The sequence below is a fragment of the Penaeus monodon genome, chromosome 17, assembly GCF_015228065.2.
Source record: "Penaeus monodon isolate SGIC_2016 chromosome 17, NSTDA_Pmon_1, whole genome shotgun sequence".
Classification (NCBI taxonomy): domain Eukaryota; kingdom Metazoa; phylum Arthropoda; class Malacostraca; order Decapoda; family Penaeidae; genus Penaeus; species Penaeus monodon.
The window spans coordinates 16,969,112-16,984,111 of record NC_051402.1 but is presented as its reverse complement, the minus strand read 5'-3'; the positions used below and the strand labels follow the sequence as shown (position 1 = coordinate 16,984,111).

At 42.5% G+C, this 15,000-nt stretch overlaps 1 protein-coding gene across 2 annotated transcripts in view; it reads right to left on the bottom strand.

Annotated features, from left to right (window-relative positions):
• Nucleotides 1–829: 829 nt before the first annotated feature.
• Nucleotides 830–15,000, bottom strand: part of LOC119583570 — a 25,121-nt gene continuing 10,950 nt past the window's right edge. For both annotated transcript variants that reach the window (XM_037932124.1, XM_037932122.1), the window contains 4 exons: nt 13,028–13,227; nt 12,240–12,386; nt 11,435–11,563; nt 830–2,452 (listed from right to left, as the gene is read on the bottom strand). In XM_037932124.1, the coding sequence (XP_037788052.1) occupies nt 2,420–2,452; nt 11,435–11,563; nt 12,240–12,386; nt 13,028–13,227 (509 nt within the window). In that variant the 3' untranslated portion in view covers nt 830–2,419. The remainder of the gene's footprint in view (nt 2,453–11,434; nt 11,564–12,239; nt 12,387–13,027; nt 13,228–15,000) is intronic.

The window sequence follows — 15,000 nt, the reverse complement described above, 5'->3', positions numbered from 1 at the left end:
TGATCGACGATTCGGATGGTGGGGGAGGTTCTCTGGCCTTGTTCAACAATGGTTGAGGGATTTTGTCACTCGTATATCAGTACATGTATGATATCCAAGTAGCCTAAAAACAAGATAGCGCACACACATGCGCACACAACGCACACACTCTCTCACACACACATGTAAACGCATATACATAGATAATTATATATATACATATATATATATATATATATATATATATATATATATATATATATATATATATATATATATGTGTGTGTGTGTGTGTGTGTGTGTGTGTGTGTGTGTGTGTAAGTATACATTTATATATGCATATATATACATATATGTATATATAATATGTAAATGTATGTAATTAATAAAAAAAAAATATATATATTATTATTATTTTACACACACACACACACACACACACACACCGGACTTGTTGCTAAACATACATAAATGTGGGATCCAGGGAGATGAGAAAAATGCAGAATTCCTTTAGTCGGGATCACTTAAACTAATAATAACAGTCCCAGAATCGAACTACATTGTTTCGTCGAATCTCAGCATATTAGTATGGATAAGAAAAATAATATGGCTGATATATAATGTATATTTATTTAAAACGAGTTATATAACATATATATCTAAAATAATCTAGATATAACATAAAACAGATGTCTAAACCTACAAGAAAGAAGGATGAGAGAGAGAGAGAGAGAGAGAGAGAGAGAGAGAGAGAGAGAGAGAGAGAGAGAGAGAGAGAGAGAACGAGAGAGAGAAGAGAACGAGAGAGAGAGAGAAGAGAGAGAGAGAGAGAGAGAGAGAGAGAGAGAGAGAGAGAGAGAGAGAGAGAGAGAGAGAGAGAGAGAGAGAGAGAGAGAGAGAGAATTTACTTTTGATCAATTTATTACGCCCAAGGTACGACAGACTTGTAAGAGGACCGTTGGTAACATCAATTAAAGAAAATCTCTTTAATAGAGGGGCACTCAAGGCAATCAGGTTGATGACTGTTTTACGGAAGCACAGCACATCCCCGCCTCGAAACCCTTATAGATTAGCCTGTACCCGAAATTCAGCTGTGCAAAAATAGATACGAAATGTCAAACGAATACCAAGTCCGAGTCGTGATAGTTGTGAGTTATACGAAGTGAAGGACCATAGTATGAGACAGATATTGTGAACTCATGCGATATTTCTTGGATGGTTTGGGTAGAAGTGCGGCTGAGTATATCGTCTTTCTGTTGTAGAAAAGCGAGGAAGTACCAACATCAGGTAGTGCCAACCTAAGCACGGTCTTAGTTGAGATGATGAAGAGTATCACCGTTAGCTATTGTTCCGATATCAAAAGTAATTCACAAGTAGTTCAGTGTTGGGGATTTCTCTTGAGCTAAAGCTGATTGACCCATTTGTTGAATTGGGGAGAAGCAACAGACTTCTGAGATGAACCTAAGAATCACTGATAACTACCTTATTCAATATCTTCTGAAAGAAAATATGAAACAGCATGCAACAGTCCTTGTAACATCCATCAGGTTAAGCTTGACAAACTCGCCAGTCTACTACCTGTCTATTCTTCCACGGGCGGGTAAGTATGGGTTAAGAACATAAAGAATGACTGCACTCCCATCTACTGCTGTAAATCAAAATCTGCTAAAGGTACACATATATTTAATCTCTGAATATAAAGAAAACTGATTCAATGAGAGTGTGGCCATTAATAATGAGCAAGGACCTGAATACATAAAACAACATAAGAAAAATGGGAAACATAATGGGGAGAATGAAGGCACTTGATGAACACATTCTCTCAACACACTAATATCCTTATAGGAGACAGAACAGCCAAGGATATACCTCATTATTTTGCTTAAAATCTTCCCAAGGGGTTCTAAGGATGTCTAAGAGAATTAAATAAGAGCATAGGAATGGTAGTTGCATTGCGCATTATAAAAATGTTCGAGGTTCTAGTCACTGCTGGTATGGGAATCAGGTACTGTTGCAGGCAATCTAGTAGGTCTCACGCGATGGGATGAAGACCCTATTGGGCAAGTATAATTCAAACAGGTGCACCCAAGTAGAGGTATTGTATTTACAGAGCATTATCTGTATGTGAGCTCTTGAACTCTGGTTCTGGGATGGTAGAGGTCCGGGCAGTTGGAACTTATCTCCTCTGGAAGCAAAGATTGTAGAATCGGAGAAGAGAGTTGCCAGGAAGTTTTCGCCTGTCGTCCAGGAGTGTGTGTTCATTATTCCAACCATGGGCTTCAGGGCGGTCACGTTTAACCTCTGGCATTGTGCAGAAAATGTACAGAATGAGAGAGAGAGAGAGAGAGAGAGAGAGAGAGAGAGAGAGAGAGAGAGAGAGAGAGAGAGAGAGCAGAAAGCTAGTGCGAATGATGAGAGCCAGCGCTGAATCGTCTTCTTGTTATTTCTTTCGCCTTCTTTCATCTGAATATTGCTGTTGGAATAGAACAAAAGAGAGTAAGAGTTTGTCAATATGCCATAAAAGAGACACAAAATATAAGTAAACCTGAATGCACTAAGAGAGGACAAAACTCCCCTGTTAATCTATTCTCTAGTTTCGGAATCTACTTGATCCAAGCCTACTCCTATGCTCTACAGAACTGCCATATTTGAGGATTAGGAGGAGAGGGGAGATCCCATTCCCCTTCACAGACCTGCAGTAGTTACTCCCAGACAGTCATCCTTCCTCCCAAACAGACATACAAATTTCATTCATATAAAATATAAACCTTGCTTCAATATAATACAGAGGACTATGCTGTTTAAACTGTTAAAGTTTCAGAGGCCCTTTTTGAGTATGGTGAAACTAGGCTGGGAGAATGACTAAAATGACAAAATTGCGGGCTATAAGGATTTTGAAGATTTTTTTTATTTGCCCAACTCATGAAAACCTGTGGTCATATCTTTATATACGATAAAGGGAATGTTATGGGTAAAAGGTTGTGGATTGCATTGATACTTGGATATTTTGAGTTAGCCAAAGGAAAATTAAAGAAACTGGGTGCCTAATACTGGCAATTTACAATAGCCTTTTTTCTTGAAATAATTTTTGTTTATTTGTTAGGGAGGAACTCATGTGCAATTATATCATAATAAAGATAACAAAATGTATAAGCACTGTCGTACTTTTTCATACTTTATATTTTTGTAGACTTTGTTCATTTTTGCGAAGACTAAAACTAAAAAAAAAAAAAAAAAGAATGGTACGTTATTGCAAATTAATCATATTTATGTGTAATATCTCGAAGCTTCACTGTGGAAATTCATATTGCAGTAGGTTGTAAATTTCAAACGACAGATGCAACGATCATTAATAAAAAGAGCAACAACAGGAAAAACACACATTGAATTTAGGTCTTCCAAAAACAGACCCAGTGAAATGCTATTTCCAAGTTGGAAAATCATTTCCATTTTTTTAATATAATAAAGAAATAAACAAGAAAGAATTTAGTGAATAGCTTCAACTTTAAATTACCTGATTTTTAAAAGCTATCGTTATCGCAAAGTTGCAAGGAAGTATATTATTTCGGTCCTCGCAAATGCAGCCCGCAAAAGCATTCCCTACTCATGGGCGCCACAGACACGTGAAAGAGCTGCCAGAGAAAACTACGCCAATGGGATAACTTTAATAAACTGCTGAATGTCTTTATGCCATTACATTTAATTTTCAATTAATAAGCAAATGAAATGAGGTTATTACAGCTATTTATAGGCCTTATCTGCAACATCACAACTTTTTGGAGATTCATTGCCATTAGCTATAGAGCTACGAAAACCCATCAAGTCAAACTGTCATATCACTCAACAATGCCAGTTGTCTCACACAGAGCCTCTCGTGCTACTACGGTTTGTTTACATGTACAAATAGTAATACGATTATTGTGGCAATTGGCTTTCGAAATGGCTTACAGCCATATAGGAAGATGGTTGGCATCTACTATTTGGATTGGTCTATATCTCTTTATGGAGTGATTGCTATGGGTGTGAGGGTTCACAGGTATATCTGGGTGCTGAAGGTGAAGGTGGAGATCAGTAGGGGAGCCTCCCAGTTGGCTATGGCCCGGGCAGTCATTGTGTTACTACTGCTGTTGCCGTGGTCGTCTGGAGGATCGGGAATGCTGATCTCAGTTCCAGATTCTGTGGCTTAAGTACACGTGCACTGTGTAAACGCACAGGAAATGAGGGGAGCCCATTGCCCAATGAGTGCGGACATGGCTGTGGACCTGGTGTGACCTAACCTCGGAAACTATGCTGAACTTCAGGTTGTTGGGTCATGCTGCTACAGGTACTCCCCCTCCAGAGAGTGAGCTTAGCGAGCGAGCGAAATACCATGGCGTATCACTCCGTGGGTCACCAGTATAGGTAGATGGCTAGCATCTACTATTTGGACTGGTCTATATATCTTATGGAGTGATTGTTGAGGGTGTGAGTGCCCACAGGTATAGGTAGGTGCTGAAGGCGAAGTTGGATATCATCGGGGGAGCTGGCAGACTCCCCAGTTGGCTAAGGACTGGGTAGTTTTTGTGTTACTGCTGCTGTTGTCATGGTCATCTGGAGGATCGGAATGCTGATCTCGGTTCCAGATTCTGCGGCTTACGTACCCATGTGCTGTGTAAGCACACAGGAAACAGGTGGAGCCCACTGTTCAATGAGGGCATGGCTGTGGACTTGGTGTGACCCAACCTGGGAAACTACACTGAACTTCAGGTCGTGGGGTCATGCTGTTACATTCAACACCACAGTGCAAGCTAAAATAAAGGGTTCTAAATTAATCTGTCCACTTTGGCTTCTTCCACTGGCACCTCCTCCTCGAGGTGGACTTGAGCTCCCTCTCTGAGGTGAATCAGCCTTTGGGTCTCAATGGAGAGGGATGAACAAACAATGAGGCCTATCTTGTAGGTGGAATGGCATCCCCTCTGGTCTCTCCCCAGGGATTCACACCTACCCACGTTTGCCGTGCATGGCAGCCTTGTGTGTTGTGGAGACGGGAGTCCTGGAGGTTGAGCGATGCCGTGCATGAGTATGCCCTGTGGCTAGCAACACACCTCTTTGGTCCCTTATTCCAGCAAGATGGGTGGCCTGACCCTGGCCCGGTCAAGTCAATTGGCTGGTCTCCTTCAGGACGCTAGGGTCAAGCAGTCATGGTGCTGTTCGCACTCACACGGGTCCCCTAAGTGCTATTATTACGTATATCCTCTCACCACCCCTGTAGCTATTAGGCATGGGTTCTAACATACAGCTTCCCCTTGTTGGACTCCGTGGTGGGTGGGGGCATGAGAGGATGAAAAAACTGCTAAATTTCATAACAAATATTTCAACATAACCTCCACAAAGAAAAACATTGATGAACCATGCAAGGCCCAGACCATGGCAGTCACTTTGAAGCCATACATGGCTTCTAGTGGCAAAATAAAAATGCAAAGCACAGGCTAACTTAAAAATATGTCTGTCCATGAAATTGTCTAGCAGATGGACTTGTGTCGGCCTCTCCATGCCCGCACCCAAACTAGGAAGTCCTCTGAGTTCCCCTCAGACATCCTCCCCGACCGAGATGGGAGCACAAGCTGAACCAGCCGAAACAACTGCTGCTCCAACGTCCAGAGATAAGAATCCAAGCCGAAAGGGCGGTCCAAAGCGACCTACGCCGAAGACATACTCTGAGGGAGAGTCTGGACCCCCTAGGCGTTTCCTACAATTTAAGGTTCCCTGTAAACCTGAAGGCTTCGACAATGTCTATCAACTGGTGAGAGCATTGGAGATGCAGAGAAAAATCTGGTTGTCAATCTGGGTTGCAAAAGACCAGGGCATGATCACTGAGGCCAAAGATGAAGCTACCCTGAGTTTCCTGCAGGAATCGAAGGAGCTTTAAAATGGGAGGAAAGTGTGTGTCTCACCACTGAATCCTGACAATAGGAGAGTCAAGATGGTACTACTTGGCTTCTCAGTTTCGTATGATGTGGATCTGATCACATCACACCCACATGTCGTGGAGGCTTCCCATATGTCAAAAGGGAAGACTCATTCCTTGAAAGGAGCCCCAATCAGTACCCTTGATTTGGGTAACTGGGGCACCCAAAACCTCAGAACTTATGTGCCAGAGCCACTTCAGTGCTTTAAGCGCCAAAATACAGTCACCTCCAGGCTAGCTGCAAGGCCAAGCCCAAATGTGGTGTCTGTAGCAAAGCACACAACAACCAAATGTCCCAACTGTGCCAAGAGGTATCATGCCTGGAGCCTGGTTTGCTCTGTCAGGAAAGAGGAGGCCCTCAGGCGACAAGAGGTTGCTAAAAGGTGACCAGACTTTGTTACTGCTTCCCAAGGCACGTATGTCTGATATCTCCTCTTTGATTAGGAAGATATGACTCCTGCTGGCTGATAGTCACTGCAGTAGCAACAGCTTTGGGGAGGTTGAGTGAGCAGGTGGAGAAGGCAGTCATGGTCGCCATGACAGCAATGACACAGAATGCAGTAGTCCTGAAAGGGAGGAAGCTAGACAGAGCCAAACCAGCCCCACACTCACCCCAGGATGAGACTCCTGTCCCCACTCTAACCCTGGCCATGCCCTCACAGGCAGAGCCAAATAGTCTGAATCTGTGCAGTCAGTGCCAGAACAGGCTGACTCTACCCAGGTGAAGTCAGCAGAGAGAAAAGACACAGACAAAGGCTGACAAGAGAAAAGCCAAGCCAACAAAATCAGAGCTACCAAAGGTTCTCCATCTCCCAGTGGACACATGGATAGCCTGACAATCAGCCCAAAAACAGATGAAGATCCCTCAATCATAGAGGACTTCACAATGGAGTTGTCAGACTCTGATATATCAGACTCTGAATCCTAATATAAAGACCTCTCAGATGTAACTAACACCAAGTAACATCATGAAACACGATCTAAGCATACTACAGTGGAACATCAATGGCTTTAGTACAAAATATGCCATCCTCCACGCAACAGTGAGATCAACAAACACTGACAGTGTCATGCTCCAGGAGACAGTAACAGAGGAGTCTGTTCACTTCTCACGGTATCATGTCTTCATGCTGCCAAGCATAGCTGGCAAAAGAGGCTTGGTCACCCTCTACAGAGCAGTAATCCCCTGCTCGGCAATAGCCAATGCACCGCACTATGGAGGCAATGTTGAATCTCATGCTGTTGAGATTCACCTGGCGGGGGGGGGGGGGACACATATCCAAGGCGGGATCCTAGACCTTACCTTGACCACTGCAGCTCTGGTGGAGAGAATCAGAGGTGTTGTGGAGACTGTCACAAGTGACCACTATGGCACCGTTACTACCCTCATGCCACAACCAAATCCATGATGGAAAACAAACAAGGCCAACTGATAAGCCTTTCGGAATGTCTTGGCCCACTGTCTTCGATGCAATAAACCCCTACAGAGTTTAAATGTGTAAGTGCTGGCATAAATCAACCAGCCTCACAGACCATACCTTGGCCTTGGTCCAGATGACGAAAGTAAGGAAGCCAACCACAGAGTAAACATGTGCAGAAAACAATTCCGAAAGCAAAGAAACCGGCAACCTAGCCCTCCTAAGGGAAGTTGTCAGGGGGGATGCCAAGGAAACTGCTAAAAGAGTCAGCCAGGAAAAGTTACTGGAATGGTGTGAGTCCAGACCACCAAACCACCCTTAAAGAGCTATGTCAGTGAGTCAGGCGAGCTATCAGCCATTCAGCCTGCTTGTGACAACAAGCAGCAAGTCTGCCTATCAAACTGAGGGCAAACCAAGAATGCCTACAACCAGGCAGACTTGCTCATATCAGAGAAAGGGCAGCCAAACCCGATAACACAGATGTTATCTTTTCTCTGAGGGGACTAAGAAAAACCTATAAAAACAGTTCTCCCTCAGCCTCGGGTTCTGATGGGATCTCGTACCCCATCATTTCCCACCTATGACTGGCAGGTGAGCTTGCATTCTTGCAACTCATCAACAAGTCCTGGGAAACTTCCACTCTACCCCAGAGCTGGAAGAGGGCTACCATAGTTCCCATCCCCAAACCAAAGGAGCCCCACACGAACACCTCCATGGGTTTACAAGGACCATGAGCACAGCACACTGCATAGCCACGCTCTTAAGCACAATTAATACTGTCACATCTGTGGTAGTATTCCTAGACCTGGAGAAGGCTTTTGAATTAGTAAGTCCTCTTGCTCTTCAAGAGACCGTGATCCAGAAGGTAAATCAGAGGAAAGCTCTTGGCTCGGACAGGTGACTATTTCAGGAACAGAATAGCCAAAGTCATATTCCAAGATCACCTATCACAGCACATGCCACTAGAAAATGGAACGCCACAGGGTGGGGTCCTCAGTCCAGCCCTTTTCAATGCCCTAATGTCCTGTATCAACATACACCTCTCAGGGAGGTGCAAGATCATCTCCTATGCAGGCGATCTTGCAATCTAAACTGGACCACACTGCCTAAGCAGAGACTGGCACTGTTTGGACCTTGTATCTGAGGAGTGTTGTACGACAGAACTAGAGATCTCTGCAGCCAAATCAAAAGCCATGGCTCTGAGACACAATGTTCAAGGCACAAGTCTGAGAATTCAGGGAATGGACTTAGAGTGAGTCCAGGTCTCCCAATACCTTGGGGTATGGATTGACCGGACCCTCTCCTTTCAAAAGGTGGTCCAGTACCTGGCTGACTGACCAAAGCAAGACTGTCTCTCGTGAGAGCAATAACACATAGGAGCTAGACTTAAAGTACTAAGATCATTCTATGTATATGCCGTCCGTCCCATTGTAGACTAAGCTTCTGTCTTCCTGACTGCCACAAAGCCAAGATTAAGAGAAATTGGAGGCAATTAAATATGAAACTGCCAGGATCATTACAAAGGTCTTTAACGCCCTCATGGAGGCAAACCTCCCCCTGGACTCACAAAGTGATCTAATGGCAGCACAATTCTTTTCAACGGTCATTCAGGCACCTAGGAACACAAACATGAGAAAAAAAAATACTCAGATGCCTAGAACAAGATTATGAGCTCTTTGCAAACAACTCCTGGCTGTCTCACACAACCTGGTTGTTCATATGCTATCAGCTCAAAGAACAACTACTTGCCAAAGATATGGACTCCCCCACCCTGACTTTACTGAAACCCCGCCGTGGGCACAAACCTTGATTGAGTTTTCTGTTATGAGGTTGTTAAGGAGAAAGAATCAATACACCATGCCTAGTCTAAAGGCAGAAGCCGAGAGGGTCATTGCAGCCATCCATCCTCTAAGTAGTAGAACCTACTTCACAGATGGATCAGTCGATCCCTTAAGCCATGCTGCAGGCGCCGGCCTTGCAGCAAGGGATGCCACCAAATCCTTGAGGGTAACAGCCTCACTACAGGCAGAGGCAGTTGCGATCATGGGAGCCCTGGCCTACACATCCCTGATGGAAGGACACGTGGTCATACATACAGACTCCAGGACAGCCACTGACTGTCTACAGCAAAGCTTACCCAAAAACAATATCCACCTCCCGACCACTGTGCATACCATAGCGCAGAGGATTCTTGCTCAGGGTAGAAGTATAATCATAAACTGGGTCCCCAGCCACACAGACATCAAAGGGAACGAGCTTGCTGACAGACTAGCTAACATTGGCAGGGGTTTGACCCCAAAGCCCATGATCATACAACCAAGCCGAAAAATCTTAAGGCAGAAATGCAATGCCACAGCTCTTGCCTCTCTCCTGCACCTGCAAAGAGAGAAAACAAGATCCTGCCCCTCGGCCAGATGGTACTCAGACGCCACATGGTATGAGCCACTGGCACTCTCTGAAACAATCAGTAGAGGTACCGAAGTCATTCTTCACAGAATCAGACTAGGTTACCAATGCACACGGCAGATCATACAAACAAATGACTATGCTGACAGGTCATGCATGGCGAACCGAATGCCACCCTGGTACATTACTTAGAGTTGTGAGCACACAATTTCTGAGACAGGGACCCCCCACAACAGCCGCCGGGCTGGTAAAGAGATTATGCCGTATTCTTACTTCGTAGTGGCAGGAGCGCCTGCTACTATGAGACAGCCTTAAATAGCTGACACAGGCCATATATATAGAAGGCCAGGGCGAAGCTAGATAGTTGCAAATCTCAATAATTAATGAATTTGTCCAAAATATCAACTATTCTGCTAAATTTTAAGTCACCTTCATTTCCGTAGGCGTGACTGTGTGATAATGAATGGAAGACAAACGAAATTGACATATTTTATTCATTGTGGAGCTTTAGTTGAATAAATTACTTTAATGAAAATGTAAACAAATTCGAATGCATTACTCTGGCTACGACTCTACTTCGACATGGTTTAATCATTTACTTGCCTTTTGATAAACTACAAAATTACATACATTATATTAATTATTCTCGTACTTTTTTCTTACTAAATACAATTATTTACAAACTCTAACAACAAATGTACATATATTAAATGGATTATTCATCACCCATTTATCAATGCTGCCTATGTTACTTGCTTTACATTTGATTGACTCTTTTGAGCCTGAAAATAAACATTATAACTTTCGATATAATCTTAAATATTTCCACTCACATTTCTTTACAAAATATCTTTTAAATACACCTTAAATTGCTAAATGAGGAATTATAAAATAAATATTCTAGCCTTAGCTATTCGCCGTAGTTCGCGCACGTGTATTGACAGCTTTAATGGATAGGATGGCACACGTCTGTGGGTGGAGCTTAAAACTTGAAATTCCTTGATTTTCGGCAGAAAAAAAAAACATAATTGAAGGAAACTGCAGAGAATGGCGTTAACATACACGGCCTTATATTTGTATCTGCACTTGCACAGAAAATACATTTCTTTATTCATTAGCAAACTTTACCACATTAGTATTAATGTGTCATACGAAAGTTATAGTGGATAAATGCCAACTTTTTATTCATAAATACCATATGTTTCAACGTAAAACCGCCGCCTAAACAGATAGTTGCGAAGACCTCGTGCGTCTGGCAGCATACCGGCAACGCTACTGCAGATTGGGAATTATTTTACAATAGTACTAATAAGGTATCAACTTTCTTGGTATCTACACGACCCCCCCCCTTCTCTCTTTTCCTTCCTGCCTGCCTGCCTGCCTGCCTGCCTGCCTGCCTGCCTGCCTGCCTGCCTGCCTGCCTGCCTGCCTGCCTGCCTGCCTGCCTGCCTGCCTGCCTGCCTGCCTGCCATTGTCTCCGTCTCCTCATCCCTCCCTTCTCCCCTCACACCCGCCTGTTTTCTAAAGGACACAATCAATCATTTAATACAACAAAGTTTCGGATATCAAAGCAAAGATCTTTTCAAAAGTCAATAATAATAATAATAATAATAATAATAATAATAATAATAATAATAAGAAGAAGAAGAACAGGTACGAGGAACGAAAAATGAAAAATACTTACGATGAAGACTGTTGTCGCCAGAAGCAGAACTTTAACTCGGATGTCCATATCAATGGGGAAGAATAATCTGTTTTTAATTCTGTCTACACGTTCGATGGCGCCAACCTGGACGCCAGCGGGAGTGCAAATCTGGAAAAAAAGGAGAGAAGAGAAATGCTGGATTTTCATTAAAAAAAAAAAAAAAAAAAAAAAAAAAAATAAAATATATATATATATATATATATATATATATATATATATATATATAATAATAATAATAATAATAATAATAATAATAATAATAATAATAATAATAATAATAACAATAATAATATTCATCATCATCATCATCTCAGAGAAGTCATAAGCCATTAAATAATTCCTATTTAACATTGGATGAAATTCGTGGTCTAATGCTTCTATCGTCAGATTAATTTCTTATCGAACACTTCTTTTGTTTGGGAAATCTGTTATCTAACTCTATCGTATTTTTTTTTATCTCCCTCATCTATAATTTTAAAAATCTAATATCTCGTTCTTCTAACGTTAGGTAAATAAGTTAAACCAACTCTATCGTTCATTTTTTTCATCTAACTCTTCTATCATTATAAAAAATAATAGTATCTAACAATTCTGTCGTTAAGGGAAGTTTGTTATTTAACTCTTTTTCTCATAAGAAAAATGTGTTACCTAACTCTTCTTGCTTCCAAACTGAAAAAAAAATTAAAGAAAGAAGATAACAAGGAAGGAAGGAAGGAAGGAAGGAGGGAGAGAGAGAAAGAGAGAGTGAGAAAGAGAGAGAGAGGGATCACATTTAAAGCCATACCTTATACGGCAACATTTCGCAGCACCCGACGTCCCCCTCGACTGTCAGGACGATATCACCTCCGTTGTTAGTGACGTCATAGGCGAACCTCCCCCGCACCCACACCTGGCCAATTCGGATGTTTGGGACGTATGCCACATCCAAATGCTGCAACAGAGGAAAACATTCCTTTTTTTTTTTAATCGTACAAACTCGTCTAAACTCATCCTGGAATCTGAAGTATTCCGATTCGCCAATTTTCATTCAGAAAATAAAAGTTAAGTGCTGAAGGGGGGAGGGGGGGAGGGGCGAGGCAGAGGGAGAGGGGAGAGGGGGGAGCGGGAGGCAGAGGGAGAGGGGGGAGGGGAGAGGCAGAGGGAGAGGGGAGAGGGAGGAAGGGAGTTAGGGAGGGAGGGTGGAAAGGAGTTAGGGAGGGAGGGAGGGAGGGAGGGAGGGAGGGAGGGAGGGAGGGAGAGGAGGAGGGAGGAGAGAGAGAGAGAGAGAGAGAGAGAGAGAGAGAGAGAGAGAGAGAGAGAGAGAGAGAGAGAGAGAGAGAGAGAGAGAGAGAGAGAGAGGGAGTGAGAGAGAAAGTGTGAGATAAAGATAGATAGAGAGAGAGGAAGAGAGAGAGAGAGAGAGAGAGAGAGAGAGAGAGAGAGAGAGAGAGAGAGAGAGAGAGAGATAGGTGGGGGGATAATCCTTAATAACTATGTAAAGAAATAAGAAACAAGGCAAACATGTAAGAAAAAATTTGCTTTTCCTTTTTTTTCAAAACAAATAGGTCTTAAAAAGTGTTCAAAATATCTCACCATCTTTGGGAAGGAGCAGCACCCCATTTCATCCAAGGTTACCTTGAAATGAGCCAAGGGAACTTTGTTAAGGTTTCTGATATCAAATTCTACCCATCTTGCAGTGGGATCACAGCAGTTGCAAATATCTCCTTCGATGCTTCCCTTGGCAGTGAAAACATGTAGGCCAGCCATGTCCTTTATCTTGTAGCTAAGATTACCTGAAAAGGAAATGATATTAAAAGTGGAGGTTGACTACTGGTTATTTTGCTTGCTATTACCTTCTTCTGAATCTCAACAGACATCAACAGTCATTTTATAAAGGCTGCAGTCATATTTACTTATCAAGTATCTGCTTATTCTTGAAGTCTGTTCTACCTCTGAACTGAAATCTATATGCTCTGAAATAGTAAGTGATTGCCATGTGATGGGATACTTGTATATAATTTAGAAAGGAATTTCATGAGCATTGTTGAAATGAATGAATCATGAGAAAAAGTTAGGTACTAGGAACCCAGGAAGAAAAAATCCATCAAGATTTTCTCACATGGATTATGATGCTATCTAATGTAGATTACATAACCCAAGAAGGCAGTTACCCACAGATTGCCTTCGTCAGAATACACATTTCCCTCCACACGACACTAATGCTTTTCCATGCAGGTTTATTCTGTTCCAGATCTGCTCATTGAAATTAACGTCCATCTAAATATACCTTTATTATCAAAAATATATTGCCTATCATCAGGTTTTGGCTGACACTAACAATGAATTATGTCGCTTTCACTTGATGGGCCGCTCCCTTGCCACATTCCCAGCTTCCCTTGAATGAAAGGACATGGCTCAACTATCTACGGCTGTGCACTTTGTACACCTGACAAAAAGTTCAAGGGAATGCAAGGCATTATTGCCTACCTAGCCACTGGGTGGGCAAGCCAGCCCAAGTCACTGCTGGTCCCAATCCCGGGTAAATAGAGAGAATGATTACCTAAAAGGTGACACCAGCATTCTACGTGGAAAAGAACTAGGGACCCTACCACGTACTCACTCCAAGATCATCACAACTTGAAAATACGATTAAGTATCATGCTGTGACAGTCAATGTCAGAATCTGACAGGGCACCACACACACACACACACACACACACACACACACACACACACACACACACACACACACACACACACACACACACACACACACACACACACACACACACACAACACACAAAAAAAAAAAAAAAAAAAAAAAAAAAAAAAAAAAAAAAAAAAAAAAAAAAACTGGATAAGTCCAAAACTACCACTGATTGTTACGTGAACTGAATAATAGTCCCAGAGATCTCTGTTTATGGAGGGAAAGTACAGAGACTGGCATTGACAACTCTTGGGTTTAAATAAACAATGTGGCTTAACTTGTCCAGGAAGTACATATTCCTGGGGACATACAGGGACTATTTCCAATACATCCTGTACCATTACTACTATGCCAATGCCGTGTACATTATGGCAGGACAAAAAGACATCTTGTCGCCTGATGGTAACTGAATCTCGGTCTGGCTGGCATATTCCTCAATGCCACAGCCCTGAATGGGTAACCCGCTGACGCCAGGCTGTCTGCAGGCCAGGGATGCAACTCTTGTTAGAGACCTCAGTGCCAGGTGGTGCTTCACCTAAATGCTTGCCTCACACCTGTCTGATCACACAACCTTTTATCTATACCTTGATCTGCTACTTTATTTATTTCTTTTAACAATATTTAAGTGGAGACACACACACGCGCACGCGCACACACACGCACACACACTCACACTCACACTCGCGCACACACACACATACATACACACACACACACACACACACGTGTATATATATAATTATATATATATACAGGTTTATATATATAATTATATATATATACACGTGTATATATATAATTATATATATACACGTGTGTATATATAATTATATATATATACACGCGCGCGCGCGCGTGT